Source organism: Chiloscyllium plagiosum, unplaced genomic scaffold, assembly GCF_037043375.1.
Source record: "Chiloscyllium plagiosum isolate Xiang-an unplaced genomic scaffold, Cpla_swu_hap1 HiC_scaffold_15, whole genome shotgun sequence".
In the NCBI taxonomy this organism is placed as follows: domain Eukaryota; kingdom Metazoa; phylum Chordata; class Chondrichthyes; order Orectolobiformes; family Hemiscylliidae; genus Chiloscyllium; species Chiloscyllium plagiosum.
In genome coordinates this window covers 19,473,474-19,495,667 of record NW_028270153.1, presented here as the reverse complement: position 1 = coordinate 19,495,667, position 22,194 = coordinate 19,473,474, and the positions used below count along the sequence as shown (strand labels likewise).

At 39.9% G+C, this 22,194-nt stretch overlaps 1 protein-coding gene across 1 annotated transcript; it reads left to right on the top strand.

Annotated features, from left to right (window-relative positions):
- Window positions 1-3,851: 3,851 nt before the first annotated feature.
- Window positions 3,852-21,373, top strand: LOC148147622 (uncharacterized). The gene is made up of 5 exons (XM_087994609.1): window positions 3,852-4,280; window positions 10,108-10,184; window positions 15,079-15,154; window positions 18,134-18,190; window positions 21,001-21,373. The coding sequence occupies exons 2-5, from the start codon at window positions 10,179-10,181 to the stop codon at window positions 21,237-21,239; spliced, it is 378 nt and encodes a 125-aa protein (XP_087850735.1). The 5' UTR covers window positions 3,852-4,280; window positions 10,108-10,178; the 3' UTR covers window positions 21,240-21,373.
- The last annotated feature ends 821 nt before the right edge of the window (window positions 21,374-22,194 follow it).

Sequence of the window (22,194 nt, the reverse complement as noted above, 5' to 3'; positions counted from 1 at the left end):
GTGTAATATATCTTACTGTGTAAAATCAAGTACCTCCAAAGAATTAGACCAGTTTTGCTTAGATTATGAATACATTTAGATTCACGTGGCTTTGATGAGTATGGAATGGGTTCAAATTCAATGCATTGATTATCAAATAAGACCTAAAGAGGCGCCCTCTTGTGGCACAGTGACAGTGTCCCATCTGGATTCAAGTCTGAACTGCTCCAGAGGTGTCTGATAATATCTTTGAACAAGTTGGTTAGAAAAATAGGTTAACTTAAAAAATTAAGACCTAAGTAGGTTAGTTCACATTAATGTGACACTCTATTGATTATTTGTGTTTGGATTCGGTCAGTTTTAATTGTTGTAACTTTATCATAAGTTTGAAAATTTCAACAACCTCATCTTGTTCTCAGTTGTAAAACTAATCTTTCCTCCAAAGTTAATAATTGGATTTAACAACATCTTATGACTTTTTTGCTCAGGGGATGAAAGATTATTGGTGATAGGCAGAAATAAAGGGACTAAAATGAAATCAGTCATGATCTTATTGAATGGCAGAGCAGGTTAAGGACTGAGTCGCCTATACTTCTTCCTTCTTTTTATGTTCAAATGGTTTGGACTCAGGTCCACGTTAACACTGACTATTGATTATGTCAGAGGAATCACTTCAAGGTATTCTATGCTCTTTTCCTATCCTTGAGCCAAGCATTATCCTTTGACTAAGAAAACGTGCAGGAGACAGAGAGGTCTGCAGATGCTGGAGATCAGAGTAGAGAATGTGTCACTGGAAAAGCACAGCAAGTCAGGCAGCATCTGAGGAACAGGAAAATCGATATTTCGGGCCGGAGCCCTTCAGGAATGAAGCTGAGAGCCTCGAGGGTGGAGAGATAAAGGGGAGGGGGTGGGGCTGGGGAGGAGGTAGCTAAAAAGTGCAGTAGGTGGATGGAGGTGGGGATGAAGGTGATAGATCGGAGAAGAGGGTGGAGTGGATAGGTGGGAAGGAAAATTGACAGGTGGGACAGGTCATGATAGCAGTGCTGAGCTGGAAGATTGGAACTGGGGTAAGGTGGGGGGAGGGGAAATGAGGAAACTGGTGAAGTCCACAGTGATGCCATGGGGTTGAAGGGCCCCAAGGCGGAAGATGAAGTGTTCTCCCTCCAGGTGTCGGGTGGTGAGGGAGTAGCAATGGAGGAGGCCCAGGACCTGCATGTCCTCAGCAGAGTGGGAGGGGGAGTTGAAATGCTCAGTCACGGGACTGTGGGGTTGATTGGTTGGTGCAGGTGTTTCGGAGATGTTCTCTAAAGTGCTCTGCAAGAAGGTGTCCAGTCTCCCCAATGTAGACGAGACAGCATCAGGAGCAATGGATACAGTAAATGACGTGTGGAAGTGCAAGTGAAACTTTGATGGATATGGAAGGCTCCTTTGTGGCCTTGGACGGAGATAACGGGGTGAGGTGTGGGCACAGGTTTTGCCATTCCTATGGTGGCAGGGGAAGGTGCCAGGAGGGGAGGGTGGCATGTTAGAGGGCGTGGACCTGACCAGGTAGTTGTGGAGGAAAGAAAACATGCAACCTAATTGTTTTCAAGCATCTGCCATACTGTTCTTAAACTGGATGTGAGTTGGGTCATCAAAAGCAATCTGAGATGACTCATCCCTGATTATTTCTCTCTTTCCGCTCAGACCACATCTTTGTTTTCCATCTCAACACAACTGGACCATATCAGTGATTGTGGATTTGGGGGCATCTGTGTAGCTCAACTGGTTGGCTTGTGAAACTATGTGATGCCAACAACACGGGTTCGATCCTCACCCAGTCTGAGGTTACCATGAAGGACTCTCTTTCTCAATCTCTCCCCTCGTCTGAGATGTGGTGGCTCTCAGGTTAAATCACCATGAGTCGTCTATCTTTAGTGAGAGAGCAGCCCTATGGACTGGTAAGGCTATGGTGACTTGACTTGATCGTGGGTTTGAAATGTTGTCCAACTATTTAAGAAGGGGAAATAGGAAAATCCCTGGCAATTACAGACCAGTCAGTCTTACATCTATGGTCAGCAGGTTTTGGAAAGAATTCTCAAGGATAGAATTTGTGACTATTTGGAAAAGCACAGTGTGATTAAAGGCAGTCAACATGGCTTTGTGAGGGACAGGCCACACCTCACAAATCTTATTGAGTTATTTGAGGAGGTGACGAGACAGGTTGACGAAGGTCAAGCAGTGGATGTGGTGTACATGGACTTCAGCAAGGCATTTGATAAGGTTCCCCACGGTTGGTTCATCCATAAAGTCAGGAGGTATGGGATACAGGGAGATTTGGCTGTCTGGATTCAGAATTGGTTGACTGACAGAAGGCAGAGAATGATTATAGATGGAAAGTATTCTGCCTGGAGGTCAGTGGTGAGTGGCGTCCCGCAGGGCTCTGTTTTTGGGTCTTTGCTCTTTATAAATGACTTGGATGAGGAGGTTGAGAGGTAGGTTCGTAAGTTTGCCGATGACACAAATGTTGGAGGTGCCGTTGATAGTATCAAGGGCTATTGCAGGCTGCAGTGCAAAATTAACAGTATGCAGAGATGGGCTGAGAAATGGCAGATGGAGTTCAACCTGGATAAATGCAAAGTGATGCATTTTGGAAGATTGAATGTGAATGATGAATATAGGATTAAAGACAGGATTCTTGGCAGTGTAGAGGAACAGCAGGATCTTTGTGTTCAAGTGCATCGATCCCTCAAAGTGCCACTCAAATGGATAGGGTTGTTAAGAAAGCATATGGTGTTTTGGCTTTCATCAACAGGGGATTGAGTTTAAGAGCTGTGAGGTTTTGCTGCAGCTCCACAAAACCCTGGTGAGACCACACTTGGAATATTGTGTCCAGTTCTGGTCGCCCTATTATAGGAAAGATGTGGAGGCTTTGGAGAGGGTGCTAAGGAGGTTTACCAGGAGGCTGCCTGGACTGGAGGGCTTGTCTTACAAGGAGAGGTTGACTGAGCTTGGACTTTTCTCTCTGGAGAGAAGGAGGAAGAGAGGTGACCTGATCAAGGTGTACAAGGTAATGAGTGGCATGGATCGAGTCGATAGCCAGAGACTTTTCCCCAGGGCAGGACTGACTGCCATGAGGGGTCATAATTTTAAAGTGTTAGGAGGAAGGTATAGAGGAGACATCAGAGGTAGGTTTTTTACGCAGAGAGTTGTGAGCACATGGAATGCGTTGCCAGTGGTAGTGTTGGAAGCAGAGTGATTAGGGACATTTTAGTGAATGATTGACATGCACATGGATAGCAGTGAATTGAGGGGGGCATAGGTTAGGCTATTTTATTTTTGATTAGGATTAATCCTCGGCACAACATCGTGGGCTGAAGGGCCTGTGCTATGCTGTATTTTTCTATGTTCTATATTCTATTCATTAGATGTTGGAACACAATGGCACATCTAAATGAGGGAGCCTTTCTGTTGAAGACAGCACCATTGTGATAAAACAGAAACAACTGGCTGTAAAGTTTGATTGAATCCTTCACTTGATTGTAATTATTCTAAGGACAAGGGAATTCAAAAAAGGAAAAGGATGAGAAAAGAAATGTGCCTATTCCAAATGAATCGCAGCACTTCAAGAAAGCATCTCACCATCACCGGCACCACCAGCATCTAGGGACCAGCAATAAATATTGGCCCAACCAGTGACATCCATGACCATATATGGAATATGATTGGAACTATTGCAAATTTAAAGGCTCTCCTAAGTCTGCTTTGAACCTTTTCTAATTTTTGCTATGTTCTTCAAACTACCTGCTGATCAATATAACATATAAGGTAAAGGTAGATCTTCAATCTGTCTTCTTAGTATGTCACACTGAAAGGGAGGTAACTCATTTTTAAAAAAAATGGTGGTTGCCTTTGGTCCATTGCATTATATATGCATTTGACTAAGTTCTATATCATCAAACCAGTTTTCCAAGAGACCTTTTTTCTTGGTGAGTGCAATATGTGGAATTTAAACCTCTGACCATGTATCTTTTTCCTAGTTTTCCATAGAAGATCGTGGACTCATAGAATCTGTACAGCATGGAGGCAGGCTATTCCGCCTATTGAGTCCATACTGACCCTCTGAAGAGCATTCCACCTGGACCCACCTTCCTTCCCACATTTCCTGCACATCCCCGGATACTGTTTATATCTATTATCATTGACAAGAGTGGGATGCAGTGACTATTTTAATGCTCAAGATATTTTAAGTATAATTTGAGAAAACTCAGAACCTATCTGCTCCTTCAGGCATTTTATTGACTCATTAAAATGATTAAAATGTAAGTAATTATTTTTCCACGGAATGTGTCTGAATCCTTGAATGATAAATGATGCAGTTTCTCAAACATGGAAAGCTGTCTTTTTGATTATCTTGCTCCCCATTTCCCAAAATCTGAAAGCCTCTGTAACCTGTGTTCAGGTGTTAACAGACAGCCGTGTATTTTGCAGAAAGCTGACTGGGGTTAAATGGCTGAACACTATGTTGTGAGACAAAAAAAAATAAGTTACAACAAAAATCTCTGTGATCTGTCACAAGGGAAATGGTCGACACATACAATTGTGGCAGAATGGGAAAAAAAATCAATAAGGAATCAGTGTTCACTAAAGCAGCTGTTTATCAGGTGAGATAGTTAAGAGCAGTTAGACAGTGGCCTAAAAAACATCCGAGATCAAGAACAGCATTGATCAAAAACAGAGACACAGAAGGCCAAACTCACTAATAAAGGAAGACATATCAGAACAGATCATAGATAATCCATGATCAGGAGTTCAAGGCCTTAACACTCATTCAATGTGGATTTTCCTCATTTATAACATTCCAGATTTATATTATTGGTGACCTGCTTTTAAAGGATGCCTTTTCAGATTTACACCGTCCCCTCAACAAATCCTATGAGAATTGTGGTTGAATTTTGAAAACAACACTGCTGGAAACCTCATCTTATTTTTTAAAGGGAAAACTGTTCATTGTTAAATTCCCTCAGTAAATACTTAATACTTTCATTTTTGTTGAATTCTTTTGAATAAGTAATACCCTTTTCTTTCCTTTTTAGTCATATTTATCCCTCCCTACCTTTATCCGTTTTAGATATTAGGTTAACCACATCATTCTGATATTGACGTTATGGCTTTTGAGTTGGCATTAAGCTGCCCTTTCTTGGTCTGGTCATTCATTAGTTAGCTCCCCTTATCTACTGTTGTTGATATGGCTGTTCCAAGGAGAAATCAACACAACTCATTCCATTTGTATTGGAACATTTGATTCAGCCTGGAGGAAGATCAAGGAGCCTTCCCCTTTTTATACCATCAATAATGAGGACCCCTCTGCCAGATACAGACAGATCGCTATTCTCCTTACTCAGCCAGGAGTAGCATTAATTGAATAAGTACCAGGGTTTTGTTAGTCTAAATAGATTGCTTAACTGAGGTGTAGCCTAGATCTGCCTGTTACTTGCAGATTAGCTGCTTCAGTTTGGAGTACTAGGGCTACCCTGCTCAGTTTCTTCAGCATTCTTTCTGTTTGATAAACTAATTGTACTATCAATAAGTGGACGAGAAGTTACGGGTCTGCCCCACTGCAGGGTGGGCAGAGGGGATGAATAGGAGGGGGATGTGGGTGAGACCCGTGTTGAATTTCTTACTACCTAGCTAACCAGCACAAAATCACTTGCAAAGCCCTTATTAGCACATATGGGTACAGAATAATGAGTAGACTTAATGAGGATGCTCAAAAACCCAAAGAACGGCAGTTGCTGGAAATCAGAAACAAAGTCAGAAATTGCTGGAAAACTCAGCAGGATCTTTGGAGAGAAAGCAGAGACAACATTTCGGGCCCAGTGACCCTTCTTCAGAAACCCGAAACGTTAACTCTGCTTTGTCGACACAGATGCTACCATACATGCTGAGTTTTTCCAGCAATTTCTGATTTTGTTAATGAGGCTGCTCACTGAGTTCAAGGACTTGTGCAGAGGCAAGCCAGGCTGTACTCTCAGTTTACTGTTATCTCTGAGTTATATGTCTTCAATGATTACAGAGAGAGATCATAGTCTGTTAACCTTTGTGGAAAAGCTAAAGGCTCAGAACACCAGATTATTCTGTTGGAGTTTGTTCCTTCAAACATACCACATAAAAATCACCTTCGTTGCACAAAGTCAATAATGATTACAAATGCACTGTCCAGAACTTAAAAATACCTGAACAGAACTGAAAAGATAATATTGACCGAGACTAGGGAATGGAATGTATTTGTGTGTGTAATTATTGTTTTGATCTAATTATTTCCTCATGTTCTCCTTTGTAATGAAATAGATCTTGTTTCATTTGTCCTGCAGGAGAGTGTAACGTTGACAGATCAGAACTCCGGTGTAAAATGGACATTGTTAACTTTACATTCTGAATTTTTTTTCTCAAAGAAGTCTGCTACAGCTAAAACAAGTTATTTCAGAGTAAACTGCTGTCAAAGAAAATCTTGTGTAGCACCCAAGGAATGTTACATCTGTAGTACATCAGAGAAACTTCAAACTGAGAGAAGTGTAACTGGAAGAGTTAATGAAGGGGCTGACTATCTGACCCCTCTCAGGATAAAGCCACCCTTTGCAGCATTTTAATGTTTCAGCTTTTCAGGAATATACAATAAAAGGGGTTAAAAACTGACTGCAACACTTGCCTTTGTGTGTCAGTGGCTTGACATTCTTGTGTTTTGAGCATTGTGACTTGAAAACACAACATTGAGAATAGCAATCAAAATGACCCCACAAGTAAAAATAGATATAAACTCTCTCTGTCTCTCTCTTTCTCTCTCTCTAACATGCACACACACACACACTCACTCTCTCTCTCACTCACTCATTCACTGCTAGAAAGTAAAACAAAAGAGTCTCAATCAACCTACAAAGCCAAAGTTCCTGAAATTGGCCATTTACTTTAAAAAGTCAAATGCTATTGGTAGTCTCCACCGTAATGGCTGTAATGTTCTATGATCTGTTCCTCGTCAACAATTCAGAAACTGATCCATTTCTAAAAACATTTTATCTCTTTGGACTCAACTCTTAATTCTAATCTGTGAATGTATGTGGGTTGCATTTTGATTTCTTTCACATTTAATAATGAATAAATTCACTCTCATTGTTAATTCAAGAAATCTGGCTTTGATTGGCTCCTTTTTAAAATACTTTCATTTGAGTGTGAAAGAAAAACATTCACAGGGAAGCATCCTTTTAAAATCAAAGGCGAACCAATTTATCCCTCCTAATTTGGGACTTTAACAGCATAAAATATTCTGTCTGAAACTGAAACGAGTTGACGAACCTTAATCGGGGTCTGGTCCGAAAACAGCAGACAGCATGTCTTTACTTTTCTACATCAAATTATTTAACTCTCTGCAAAGGTTATAATAGCACTTTATACCAATAATAATGACAATTACTAACAATATGTTTTTCAATGAGTATTCAGGTGCTTAGTCCAGCCTAATGTTTGAGTAACCACACTTCCTTGCATTGGATTAGCTATCAACTTTGTCATACATATTTGAAATCTTTCTTGATTTAACATTAACCCACATAAAGAAGTCTCTAATATTCCATTAACACACTCGATGCCATATTACTGGCTGCACCACACAGCTGCATTCTTTATATAAAACTGTTGTGGTTGAGAGCCATCAACACATGATTAATATATGGCAAGTATGCATTCTGCATCATTAGTTATTTATGAAGTCCCTTTTAGAGTTTATAGTCATACTTGATAAGAGATTGTTTTCCAAGATGACTGCTATAACAATGATTGGGCAGCAAAGCAGAAGCTTGTTCTAATTAAGATGAGATGAGGGAATTATTAAAATAAAGTCTGTATCTTCATTTCTTATCTTGTCCTAAGGGGCAATGGTTGGCAAGGTGAACCTAAGGTTTACAGTGAAAGTAAATCTCCCAGTATTTTTCATTTATGTATTTGAGCACAGCTATCTTATTTTTAATTAATCAAGAATAAAATGACTTTATAATGGTCATTCATGTAACAGAATAGTTTCCACAATATACTCTGGGAGTTTGTAATATTTGAGTATGGCACTGTTGTAATTATGTTACTGGGCTGTTAATCCAAAGGTTTTGATGAATAATACAGGGACCTTGATTTAAAATCACACCCTCACAGTTTGAGAATTTGAGTTCAGTTTGGATAAAGTGTAAAGTCAAATGTGGTAAAACTGACCACAAAGCTTTTGGATTGTTAGTGTAACAAAAATATCAAATTGTACACTAATGTCCTTCAAGGAATAAGAACTATCCTCCTTCCCTACTCAGTGTGGTTGGCTCTTACCTTCCCATTCCAATGACATAGTAAGTCACCTCCTGTTTTCTTGGACTTTGAGGCAGTCAGTAAGTGGCCTAGCCACCAATGCCCATTCTTAAGAAGTAATTTTAAAGAATGTGAACAACAGATATGACAGTGGTTTCCATGATAAGATGCTCTTTTCCAGATACCTTGAACTTTTCACAGGACAGCGGTGATTCTGGTCCTTGGGTTTGAGACTCATGTATAAAGTGAGCTAAATGGTTTGAAAGAAATAGCTACTAAACCCAAACTGAATGGAAAGAATTAAGGTCTCTGGCTGCAAAATGTCTATTGGAAAGAAATATAGACCTTCTAGAGCAACACTTTGTGGATATAATTACCCATTACCTGGTTATTAAAGTGAAAATCTCACTCAGAAGTCACAAGTCTTAGTCAGAAGTCATAAAATAAGAAAGTACCAAACTGATTTGCAAAGACTGAAATCTTAAGGTTGTAGAAGAGGCAAGTTGTTAGGGGCAGAGTCCCAGCTCTCATCACTGAAATGAATACAAAATTTAACAAAATATATATCTAATATAGACAAAACTTATTTCATGAAGACAAAAAATGATTATGTGTGAAGCATTTGACAGAAATCACAAACACACCGAATATTTAAAATGCCATTTCATAACCAGAGTACATAAGCAGAAAAGTGTCAAATTTGAAATGCAGATACAGACTTGAAATACAGTTTTTTTCTTTGATTAACACAAATGTAGAAAAGGTTATGCTTTGATTATTAACTCCTTTAAAAAGGAATAGAATTAAATGTTCTAAGGGTGAGTAAAGAGCAATTGGTCAAACATACTGCATAGTACTGTGGTTCTGTTCGCCGAGCTGGGAATTTGTGTTACAGACGTTTCGTCCCCTGTCCAGGTAACATCCTCAGTGCTTGGGAGCCTCCTGTGAAGCGCTTCTGTGATGTTTCCTCCTTATTGATTCGATCAATAAGCACATCGACCTGGACCCAATATACCGACCACTGCAACGGACAGCTGGAACTGATAACCGGAAGCAGCAGAGACAAACCACTATGAATTCCGGAGGAAACATCACAGAAACGCTTCACAGGAGGCTCCCAAGCACTGAGAATGTCACCTAGACAGGGGACAAAACGTTTGCATCACAAATTCCCAGCTCGGCGAACAGAACCACAACAACAAGCACCCGAGCTGCAAATCTTCTCACAAACTTTGCATAGTACTCCTTTTCCAGGCATGTTGGAATTAGAGAATGTCACACTTAAATTATGGCAATCCAGAGCTCATCAATCCAGATTATAATGTCAAGTAGATAGCCTGGAACGTTTGATTGGTTATCTTCAGATGTAAGAGGGAAACATTTCATAAAGTTTTGCCATAACTTGGAATATTTAGCTATGATAGTTTAACTCTTAGGAAGTTGGACAGGTTGAAGAGAGCTCAGGAAAGTGAAAATTGTGTGGCAATATATAGTGGGAAAACAAACTAATGACTACTTTTTATTGTTAATCTCAGTTTTACAGACAAGTTTTATTATAGCAGTGTTGACATTGTATGGATCGTTTCCCCCTTTCTGTCTCTGTCATTACAAGTTGGCATATAGTGAATACTATATATTGAACATCAGACTGATATCTGGTGAGCTTTTTGGTTGACAAATAATTTTAGAAGTAATATTTCTAATGGAATGTAACTGGTGTGAGAGAGAAGATCTCCTGATCCAGAATCTCATTAAAAGTCTGACAGTTTATTTAAGGATTTCATTAAATGTGTTCCCTGAAACTAGGATCCTGATCTGAAATCTGGACAAATACTTCAACTTGTGCTCTTCAAGGATGCTTCTTGAGGGAATGACAAATGAATGTGAGTGTAAATAATTTTATTCAGCTTGATTAAAAAGGGATGTATTGTTGTTACAAGATTCATTTTAAGTCATGCTAGTTTTGTCTTAATGTTTGCCATGGTTACTTATTGAATAAAGCATCAATTTTTTTTTCCAAAGTGCACCAAAATTGTTTAAAATAAGAAAAAGTCTTACCATTTGAGCATTTTTCAGATGTTCTGACACTTCCAGGGTTGAAAATGTCAACAGAATTGCTTGTGTCATTGAAAAGAAGCTGAGTTGTATTCATGGCTGGTCTATATAACATTTATGATGGTTTTGAGATTGGATTATATTAGACAATAAAAAACAGGAAACAGCAATTTTTCTTTTTATTGCCTTAAGGGTCAGGTAACAAGTACTATATGTTTTAAAATAATTTTTGGCAATAATTTTCTCCACGTTGAAGTAAGGGGTGTCTTTTACTGGGGACTGAAACATATCTTCAATATTGCAACCAGAGTAGTATCGATCATTTCCCAGATTAGCGATAGCATGGCCAGATGAAAAGTGAAAACATTCATTATTTTGTCCAACGATGTAGGTCAGCTGTAACTTGAAAGAACATCTTCCGCTTTGCAATGTTGACTTTTAAATTTCTTATACTCAACATTCATAAAGTCTCTAAGTTGGTACAGCCAACATATTAGCAATTTACATAGTTTTGTACTCTGTGAGGTGCTCCATATCTGGGTTGAGATAAAGCAGAATGATTATTCACATGTTGGTTTACAGCCGACAGTGTATCGATTAAGATATCAATTCATTTCCCAGGGTTGTATTGGATACTAAGCCCGTGGGGTAATAGGGGAAGCTTTGTCATCTGCTAGCATCACTAATATCTATCTTGAACAACTTTATACATCAGTCGGGTAGATCTTAACATTGGCAGGCCAGCCAAAGTTGCCTGTTATGCAAGATTAAAGCCAGAGTCATTATTAGGCCTGGGCCTTGTTTACATTAGCCCACTGAGGTACCTGCCCAATAGGCATTGTAATCACAAGTTACTTCTCGCTCAATGCAAATTACTAACATGTTGACTGTTCCATTTGTAGAGAGATCTTAAGAATGACAAATGTAAGAAACTTATAAGTCCACATTGCAAGTTGTAAAATCTTCTAGAAATGAATTACTTTGCTGGTGAACTTTTCCAGCAATTTCTGTTTTTGCATATAGGTTTGCTTGCTGAGCTGGAAGGTTCATTTTAACATTTTGTCACCATACTAGGTAACATCTTCAGTGAGCCTCCGAATGAAGCACTGGCAATGTAGCCCGCTTTCTATTTTATATGTTTGAGTTTCCAAGGGTTGGTGACATCATTTCCTGTGGTGACATCATTTCCTGTTCTTTTTCTCAGGGAGTGTTAAATAGGAACTCTATCAACAAACACATTGGATGTGTTCTCTTTGCATCTGGCTGTGTCATACCAGAACTGAAATGATCAATACTGATATTGGTTTCCAAATTGGAGAAATGTCATATTCTGAAGAGTCTGGTCAATGTAATTTTGGGTGGGTCAGACATGACCCAAAAAGCAGCAAGATTAATCCTGGGGAAGCTTCCACGTTCACCGGTTGTGGAGGAGCAGGGTGAGGCAAGGGAAGGCAGCAGCAACTTTGATTATTTTTGTCGGATCCAAGGAAGCATTTCAGCTGTTTTTGTGTCTGCACTGGCAGCAAAATTGACCAGAGGTCAGAACTCAGGAATAGACTCAGTAACCAACCCACTTGATACTTTAGAAGGCACACATATGCCATAATGGGATATTTGTGAGTTTTGAGAGATTTGTAGCTCAGGTTGAGGATTTGGATGTAGGTTTGCTTGCTAAGCAGGAAGGTTCATTTCCAGATGTTTCATCACCCTACTAGGTAACATCTTCAGAGGGCCTCAGGCGAAACACTTCTGAAAATTCCTGTTTTCTATTTATATGTTTGGGTTTCTTTGGGTTGGTGATGTTATTTCCTGTGGTGAAGTCACTTCATGTTCCTTTTCTCAGGGGGTGGTAGATGGGGTCTAACTCGATGTGTTTGTTGGTAGAGTTCCGGTTGGAATGCATGCTTCTAGGAATTCTCTTGCGTGTCTTTGTTTGACTTGTCCTAGGATGGATGTGTTGTCCCAGTCGAAGTGGTGTCCTTCCTCATCTGTATGTAAGGATACCAGTGAGAGAGATCATGTCTTTTTGCGGCTAGTTGGTGTTCATGTATCCTGGTGGCTAGTTTACTGCCAGTTTGTCCAATATAGAGAATGTTACAGTCCTTGCATGGTATTTTTTAAATCACATTAGTTTTGCTTGTTGTCTGTATAGGGTCTTTCAAGTTAGTGAATGCTAATGAATGTGAAAGACCCAATACAGACAACAAGCAACTCATGGGATATTTGTGGCGGTTGGATAGCTCACTTGCCTGGATGACTGCAGAATGATGTCAACAGCATGGGTTCAATTCTCAGATCAGATGAGACCACTATGAACACCCTGCCTTTTCAAATTCACCCCTCAGCTGAACGTGGTGACCCTCAGATTAAACTTGCTGTCAGTCATCTCTTTCTCCAATGTGAATTCTTACAATGGAACTATGGCAACTTTCATTATTTGCACATAAAAACAGACATTCACCGGAAGCTGTTGAACCATCCAGTCGTCCAGAGATAAGCCATGTCAGTATGGCACGGTTACAATGCTTACTAATCAAGCAGATCTCATTTCAGTTCTGAAGAAGGTGCACTGGATCTGAAACATTAACTCTGCTTTCTCTCTACAGATGCTGCCAGACCTGCTGAGTTTTTTTGGAAATTTCTGTTTTTGTTTCTGATTTCTAGCATCTGCAGTGCTTTCAGTCTTTTTGTTAATTAGATCCCATTTCAAGGTTGTTAGTGCTGATTTGGCCAATTTAAATTTGGCTTCAGTGACTCTAGTTACAAATGTTAATGCTTAGAGTGGAAGACAAAATATCAGATCACTGCATGAATTTCTCTATCGATATCAAATACAAATGATACATTTGCTTAGAAATAGGAGCTGAATGAAAGCCGTGTTTTAGCCTAAGACGAAGGGATGTGCAGTCTCTCTGTCTGCAAGTTTCTTATTGGTGATTATTAGCCAATAATAGGAGGGTCTCTGACTTAGAAATGGGTTAACTTGTGCACTCATCCAGTCAATGGGATTTTGTTGTCCAACAATGAAGAGGGTATACTGTCTGTTACTTAAGTTACCTGGGCACCCATTTTTAAAAAAATTGTTCTTACATACAATGTAGTGTCACTGTCCAAGCAAACATTTATTGCATATCCATAATTATTCTTGAGAGGGTGATCGTGAGTCATCACCTTGAGCAGTGTAGTCCATGGAGCGTATGAGCACCTATAATGCTATTGGAAGGGAGTTCCAGCATTTTGCCCCAGTGACAGTGAAGGAATGGTGATATAGTTCCATATCAGGATGACATGTGGCTTGAAGAGGAGTTTGCTGGTGGTGGTACACCCCTGCGCCTGCTCCCTTTGTTCTCGTAGGTGGTAGAGATCATGGATTTGGAAGGTGCTGTTGAAAGAGGATTAGCAAGTTGTTGCAGTGCATCTTGTATAAACAGCACACTGCTGTTTATTGTATATTGATGGCAGAGCAAGTGAATTTTGTCGTTGGAGTATTGATCAACTGTGCTTTGTCCTGGATGGTGTTGAGCTTCCTGAGTGTTGAAATCACACTCATCAAAGCAAGTGGAGAGTACAAGTTGTTGATATCGAGAATTTGATGTCAGGAATTGAGTGCTGTTGTGACTCACTGAGATAACATACTGTAAATCAAGACCTGCTATTTCCAGGATTTTATTAAATGTTAAAATATACACAGTCCACCGACTTTCAGAACAAGGTTGATTAAAAGTGATGGACCAGATTTCTTGGTTGAACAAGAGATTAGACTCTGGCTACAGGTAAAATATAAAATAAACAATTAGAATATAACACAATTAACTATAACTATAATCCCATTATAGACTCTTCCTTACACAAATAGTGGCAACAGATGATTGACAGAGACAGAGAAAAAGGAAAGTCAGTTCAATGGCCATTACTTCCCAGTTCTGGCAATGTGTTTCTCTGTGTGCATCCACAGGTTTGTGTAAGAAGTACTTGGAAAATGTCTCTGATTTACCAATTCAAAAGTCACATCTTACAGCAACTGCTGTAGGAAAGGTAACTGGTTTTTTTCAAGTTTAAACTTACTTTTTGACAGCAGAGAACAGGAAGCTTTTGGCTGGGGGAAGATCTGCGCACTTCTTTTCTCTCTCTCTCTCTTTCTGTGTCAGTAATTTTCTTCCAGCTCCAAACTGCTCAGCCACCCAAGTACAAATCACACAGTTTCGACAAGCGAATGGTCTCTGTCATTAATAATTGTCACTAATTCACAGACCAATTAATTTCTCATTCCCAACAAGTGCTGCATCCCTTGGCTCCAGATCTGAACTTCAATTATTGCTTGTTCAAATAATTGTTTACACAATACCTACCATGGTTATCAGGGTTACTTGCTTTCAAAACTGTAGCCACTGTTTCAAGCACTTTAGTTTTAAAAGCAACTCTTTCTTATTTCAGACCTGTTTTAAAAAAAATATAAAAGACATGGTCCTCATGGTTACTTGCCATAGAATTCTCTGGATCTGACCTGCTCTTGTAGCTATTATATTTATGCGACTAGTTGAGTTCAATTTCTGGTAATGTTAACACCCATAGTCTGGCAGTGATGGGGTTTATCAACTTTAATACAGTTCAATATCAATTGAAGATGCTTAGATTTACTCTGTTAGAAATGCTAATTGCCTAGCACTTGTTTGGTACAAATGTTAGTTGCCACCTAGCTACCCAAATCTTAATATTTCCCAGGTCTTGCTGCATAAGGACCTGGTTTGCTTCAGTTTCCGAAGAGTTGCAAATGGTACTGAAGACTGTGCAATTATTAGTAAGTATCCTATTCCTGACTTTATGATGGAAGGAATGTCAATGGTGAAGCAGCTGAAGCTGATTGTCAAAGATAGAACTTTACACCAAGAAAGTGTTGTCCTTTGCCTGTGATGGTTGCATGGCCTTCAACAACCTCAAAATCTTTCTTTGTACTAGGTATGACATCAGCTCATGCAGAGTGTTCCTATTGATTCCTGTTGTTTTCAGTTTTTCTGAGCTCCTTGACAACATACTCAGTCAAATGTTACCATGATGTCAAAGGCTGTCATTCACATCTTACTTGTCGCATTTAGCTCTTCTATCCATTTTTGGATGAAGACTGAGGTCAGAAGACAATTGGCCCCGATGGAACCCAAATGGAATATCATTGATCAGAAGGCCATGTGGTATACAAATAGAATAAGGCCATGCAGCCCATTGTGCCTGTTCCGCTGTTCAATCATGACTATCAGGTTTCTTAATCCCATTCTCCTGCTTTCTCCCCATAATCCTTGACCTTGTTAATCAAGAACCTTTCTACCTTTTAAATGCACTCAGTTACATGGTCTCCACAGCCTTCTGCAGCAATGAATTCCACAGATTCACCACCCTCTGCCTGAAGAAATGCCTCCTCATCTTGATTCTATCGGTTTGTCCCTTCACTCAGAGGCTATAGCATCGGCTCCTAGTCTCTTTAATTAGTGAAAACTTCTTCTCCACATCCACTCTATTCAGGAAGTTTTTATTTTATTAGATCAATGAGATTCCCTCCCCTCATCCTTCTAAACTCCATTGAATACAAACCAAAAGTCCTCAACCACTCCTCATATGACAAGCCCTTCAATCCAGGCTTCATTTCTGTAAACCTCCTTTGGATCCCCTCCAAGTCCAATACATTCTTCCTTAGATACAGGGCCCAAAACTACTCACATTATCCCAGATGTGGTCTGAACAGAGCCTTACACAGCTTCAGCAGTACATCCCTGCTCTTGTATACAACCCCGTGCAAAATGAATACTGACATTGCATTTGCCTTCCTAACTGCCAACTGAACCTTAAGAGAATTCTAAACTAGGACACCTGAGTCTTTTTATGCTTTGGATTTCCAAAGCCTTTCCCTGCTTAGAAAATAGTCTACAGCTCTATTCTTTCTACCAAAATGCATAACCTCATTCTCACATTGTATTCCATCTGTCACTTGGTTGCCCACTCTCCTAACTGTCCAAGTCCTTCTGCAGCCTTCTTGTTTCCTCAACAGTACTTGCAGTTTGTGTTATCTACAAACTTAACAACATCTCCCTCAGTTCCTTCGTCCAGTTCATTAATGTAAAGCATGAATAGTTGTCCCAACACTGACCCCTATGGAACTCCACTGCCATTCTGAAAAGATCTCCTTTATCCCCACTCTCTGCCTTCTGCCCAGTCATCCAATCTTCTATCCTTGCCCCTAACACCATGGGCTCTTATCTGGTGCAGAGTTTTGCTGAGCAAGTGCTGCTTGATCATCTAGCACTTTGTTGAGGATCGAGAGTAGACTGATGGGACTGGGTTTGCTTTGTCCTGCTCTTTGTGATGTGGAGATGCTGATGTTGGACTGTGGTGGACAAAGTCAAAAGTCAGATGACACCAGGTTATAGTTCAACAGAGTTATTCAAAACACAAGCTTTCGCAACGCTGTTCTTTCATCACTTCACCTGATCGAAGGAGCAGTACTCCAAAAGTTTGTGATTTTAAATAAATCTGATGGAATATAGCCTGGTGTTGTATGACTTTTGACTTTTTTTTAAGGACAGGGTTACTGGGGCAAATTTCCACATTGTGAGATAAGTGCCAGTACGGTAGTTCTACATGAAAAGCTTGACTAATCTTCAGTACCATTGCTGGAGAGTTTGTCAGGGTCCATTGCCTTTTCAGTATTCAGTGTCTATAGTCCTTTCTTAATTTCATGTGAAGTGATTCAAATTGGCTAAAGACTGGTATTTGTGAGGCTGGAGATTCAGGAGGAGGCAGAGGTGAATCATCCACTCACCATCCTGGGCTGAACATGATTTAACTTTGGTTCAGAAGTTCTTAGCTTCAATGTCACAACCAGTCTAAGACATGATAGAAGACTCATGTTGGCTTTTGGGACGAAATTTTAAAAGTGTTCTTTGCATGGTGGCCCAGTGGTTAGCACTGCTGCCTCACAGCGCCTGTAGACCCGGGTTCAATTCCCGACTCAGGCGACTGACTGTGTGGAGTTTGCACATTCTCCCCGTGTCTGCGTGGGTTTCCTCCGGGTGCTCCGGTTTCCTCCCACAGTCCAAAGATGTGCGGGTCAGGTGAATTGGCCATGCTAAATTGCCCGTAGTGTTAGGTTAAAGGGGTGGATGTAGGGGTATGGGTGGGTTGCGCTTCGGCGGGTCGGTGTGGACTTGTTGGGCCGAAGGGCCTGTTTCCACACTGTAAGTAATCTAATCTAATCACTCGCATCAATACTTTTCCTACAGTGTAAAAGCCTGAGGAAGTATTGCCCCAAGAGTTTCCCCATGTTATGATACAAAGCAAAATTTAGATTAGGTTCCCTACAGTGTGGAAACAGACCCTTCAGCCCAACAAGTCCACACCAACCCTCTGAAGAGTAACTCAGTCAAACCCACTTCCCTTTGACTCATGCAACTAACACTACAGGCAATTTGGAATGGCCAATTCAGCTGACCTGCACATCTTTGGATTGTGGGAGGAAACCGGAGCACCCGGAGGGAACCCATGCAGACACAGGGAGAATGTGCAAACTCTACACAGTCAGTCGCCCAAAGCTAGAATCGAACCTGGGTCTCTGGCGCTGTGAGGCAGCAGTGCTAACCACTGAGCAATCGTGCCACCCTAAGTTGTATCCATTAACCTTCTTTCTGACACAACGTTTCTTTTAGATTTTTGAATGAAGGGGGGTCTGGGTTTGTCTCTGTTTCACTCTCCATAAACTCTGCAGTTCCATCATTTTCTCTTTTTATTTCAGATTTCCAGATTCTGTGTTATTTTGATTTTGTGATCCTGATGTATGCTACTGAGCCGTGTAAGCAATTGTCCTGTGAGACTTTCGTTATTGGTAATGTTCCGTCATACTCTACTGAGTGATGTACTGACTCTTTTTCTGTGACGCTGAATAACACATTGTTCCTTGCATTGGGTTCTATCCTGAGTAATCCTGTCAAGTATTGACCTATTATACTCTGCTGTGTATATTGTTGATTTCTAGTTGTAGTACAGTACTGCCCTGTAATGGCCCCTACCTGTGCTACAGTTTTGCATTGCGCTCTAAAACATGCCTCTGCCCACTTGCTAAGTGACACTGTCTGATACACTGCTCTGTGTAATGCACTGATAGAGCACTATCAGGAGCCTGTTCCCGGCTCTGTAAGCATGCTTTTTCACGTTGTCCTAGTTGTCTGAATCCGTAAATGGACCATGGATTTTCCTGATGCACTGAGCTGCTGCCTAATTTGCTCCAACCAAATCGTGCGGCTCCGTGTAATGAAAAAAATAGCTTCTCTTGACTTTAACTGATGGAGCATGAGGCCCTGGGCACTGTCTCGTGTTCAGTGAACAGTGCCCGAGCCTTGCTATAACGGATGATGTGCCATTGTGTTAGCGGCTCAGCGCTCTGTCAGATCAGCACTCTGCCGGCGAGTTGGCATGGTAACAGGCCGTTATTTAGTGGAACAAGCCATCCATATCCATGTCCAGCCATTTGTCCTTGTCTAATTATTATTACTTTTTCACATTTTCTTATCTGCTATGAGTAATGGAGGCGAGTAACATGAAAGAGAAGGTGCAGGGAGAAAAAGAGTGGTGATCCATGGTAAAGGTATTCTATCATATCGAGCAGTGCATCTGTCTTGCTGTACTTTGCCATGGTCAGACAATTTTTTTTGGCAGCAACAGTTTCTTTTATGAATTTTTTTTCGTTTTAGGAAAATGACAGGCGCCGAGAAACATCCCATGTCTGTGTGGTTTTTTTATATATATGTATGTGTGTGAGGTGACAGTTTCTTTCGCAGCCTGATTGAGGGCTGCTAGTCTAGTGAGCTTTGTGCTTTTTAGCTGTCACAGGCTGTGTTCACAAATTGTCAAGGCTTATCAGTGTCACACGTAACGCTAAGTGTTGCTGACATAATCCGTGTTTGGCTGAGCTCTACATTTACCATGAGCAAAAACATAATTTACAACTTTCTTGTTTAACATGATAAACCCATTACTCTTCATATTTTTTTCTGCACTTATAATATTTGCAGGTAAATGGTGTAACACACTTTGTTTATGTAACAGTCTATCATCCAGCCCCCACCCCTTTGCAACAGCTGTGCATTAACAGAAACAGTGGCAGTCAAAATACAAAATAAAATAAATGAAAATTCTCTTAACGGGAGCACTTTAATATTCCTTTTTTTTTAAATCTGACTAAAAATGCTACCCTAAAAGCTCTTCTGGTGTAGTGATAGTCCCTATCTATTAACCAGGAGATTTGGGTTCAGGTTCCACCTGCTCTAAAAGTTTAATAATATCTCTAATGCTGGTTAATTAGAAAATATCTAAAAATGCCACCATTTCAATTCATTTCTGGAGCATTTGAGGATCTGGTGCCAGTTTATTGTTATGCTGTTGATTAATTCCTATTACCAAATAATTGTAAATTATTTTTCTATTGACTGCCTTGTGAATTGTTTCTATGGTTCAATGCTTTTTTTGTGCAGTACCAGTGAACTCAGAACACAGTCGCAAGAGTACTGAGTAATTATGATCCACTTGGGCTCTTGTTAGTGTAAAATGCACTCCACTCTTTTCAATGAGGCAAATGGCATAGCTTTGGGTTTGAGAGGGGAAGGCACAATAATTAGGTTATAGGTCAAAGATATGTTCTCCAATTTCATGGATAATGGATAAACATCAGCTTTTCTGAGCTGCCACAAAACCCACTTTGGAAATGAATCGTAATGTTCATCCCCACCCCCTGTGCAAAATATCGGTGAAGCAGAAACTAAGTACATCTAGTCTGATCCCAGTTATCATTAATTCTTTTTATTTTGAACTCCGAAACATCATTAGCATTGTGAAAACAGAGGAAATGGGACAACTTCTTGAGCTTGCACTTCTTGAAAAGTTTGTGGCTGATTCATTTTGTCTTCAACTTCATTTTCCAATCTGTTCCCTCTGTAATGATTGACTCTCCTATGCTGTCATTCAAATCTGGTCAATAGTCCAACAGCAAAGTCAAACTATATTGTGATCGCCACCATTGCCTACCATGCTATCTATTCTTCCCACAACTTCTGACAATAAATTATTTTCAGAAGCTATAAATTGATGATATGGAACATAATTTATTGCATAGGGTCGGGCGTATGGGAAAATGGAATTAATTACAGGAGCATCATAAGATTGAGCAGAAACCTTCAAATTAGTCAAACATGGATGTTGGATTAACTAATTGACAGTTAATAGAATGAAATGAATTTATGAACATATTGTTGCTTGAGGATGTTTCAGTGGTAAGTTTGGGTGAATACAAGGACTGTTTTCTTTTAATCTAAAGCAAACGTTTTTGGGGATTTCAAATTCCAAATGTTCAACAGGTCTCGAGGATAGAAACATACTAAAATGATAGATCTGTTCAAGATCTGGTTTTGTTCCCTATTCTCCTGTATAATGGGTTCTGCCAGAAACTTTTATTCAATTGTAAAGCACAATTTAAAGTATGTTTTCATGTGAGTTCAGATACTGAGATCTATCCAGCTCATTGACTTGCTTCAAGCTTCAATTGTGTAGATGTAATTTTTAGCACTCTATTTTGGAACTAACAAAATATTTTGATTTATTTTTAAATAGCAGTAATGTTATCAGTTCTTGAGTGGCACTTCATGCCAATCTGTTCCATATGCTTTATCTTCGTTGAAGAAGAAAAAGGGGAATTGCCAGTGCTGTTCGTGCCAATATTGTCCTCAATCAACACTGCTGAAAACAGACTACCTGATCATTCTCACATTGCTGCTGTTGAAGTTTGCTGTGTGCAGATTGGCAATCTCGTTTTTTCCAGTATAACATTGTTACACTTCAACAGTACTTAAATTGCTGGAAAGTATGTTTCGGACAATGTAATGTTACAAAAGAAGCTATATAAATGTAGTCATGATTTGGAGATCATGACACAACCTCCTGCTGAAGGTGCAACGCTCCGAAAGCTAGAGCTTCCAATTAAACCTGTTGGACTATAACCTGGTGTTGTGTAATTTTTAATGATATAAATGTAAGTTTGCACTTTTACTCCAAGAGTATTAAGGATGTTGAAATAAAACAGTTTAATAAATGAAAAAAAAACAGATTTTATGAAATGGTTTTCACCTTTTGCCTTCTCGTCCTTTTTAAAAAGGTGATCCGCGATCGAAAAGCTTATTCTGCCTTCTTGCCCCTATCAGTACAGTCTCTGATTGGGTTTGCTTTCAGTACCTGTGAAAGTAGAGGAGAATTCTACACTTCTATAGTAAATGATAGCTGAAAATGTGTTGCTGGAAAAGTGCAGCAGGTCAGGCAGCATCCAAGGAGCAGGAGAATCGACGTTTCGGGCATGAGCCCTTCTTCTGTAGTAAATGATAGACAGGATGGGCATCAAGGTATTAATGGAAAAGAGAACGATAGATCTCTAGGGATGTAATATAATCCTGTAGGGTAGTTAATTCTCTGTTCTCTGGTCCATCTTATAATAATGACATAAATGTATGCTATTGAATAACACAGCACAGAAGGAGGCCAGTTGGTCTATCATGCTGGTTCTTGGTTCTTTATAGTGGGCTATTGGTTTAGCTTCACTCCCTGCTTTCTTGCCCTGTATCTATTTACCTTTAGGTATTTATCCATTTCTAATTTGAAATTTACTATTGTATCTCCATCCATAATTCATTGAAGGTGTCCATTCTAAACCCAATAATTCAGTGTGTAAAGACTTACAGAGTCAGGGCAGGTACTTAATGCAAGCGGGTCATGATCTTATTGAATGGCTGAGCAGGTTTAAAGGGCTAAATGGCC

What these genes read in the sequence shown, in the direction of transcription:
- LOC148147622 (XM_087994609.1), top strand. An exon ending in TGAAGACTGTGCAATTATTA is followed by an intron (nt 15,155 to 18,133) that starts GTAAGTATCCTA and finishes TTTTTATTTCAG; the next exon opens with ATTTCCAGATTCTGTGTTAT. An exon ending in GATGTATGCTACTGAGCCGT is followed by an intron (nt 18,191 to 21,000) that starts GTAAGCAATTGT and finishes ATTTTTAAATAG; the next exon opens with CAGTAATGTTATCAGTTCTT.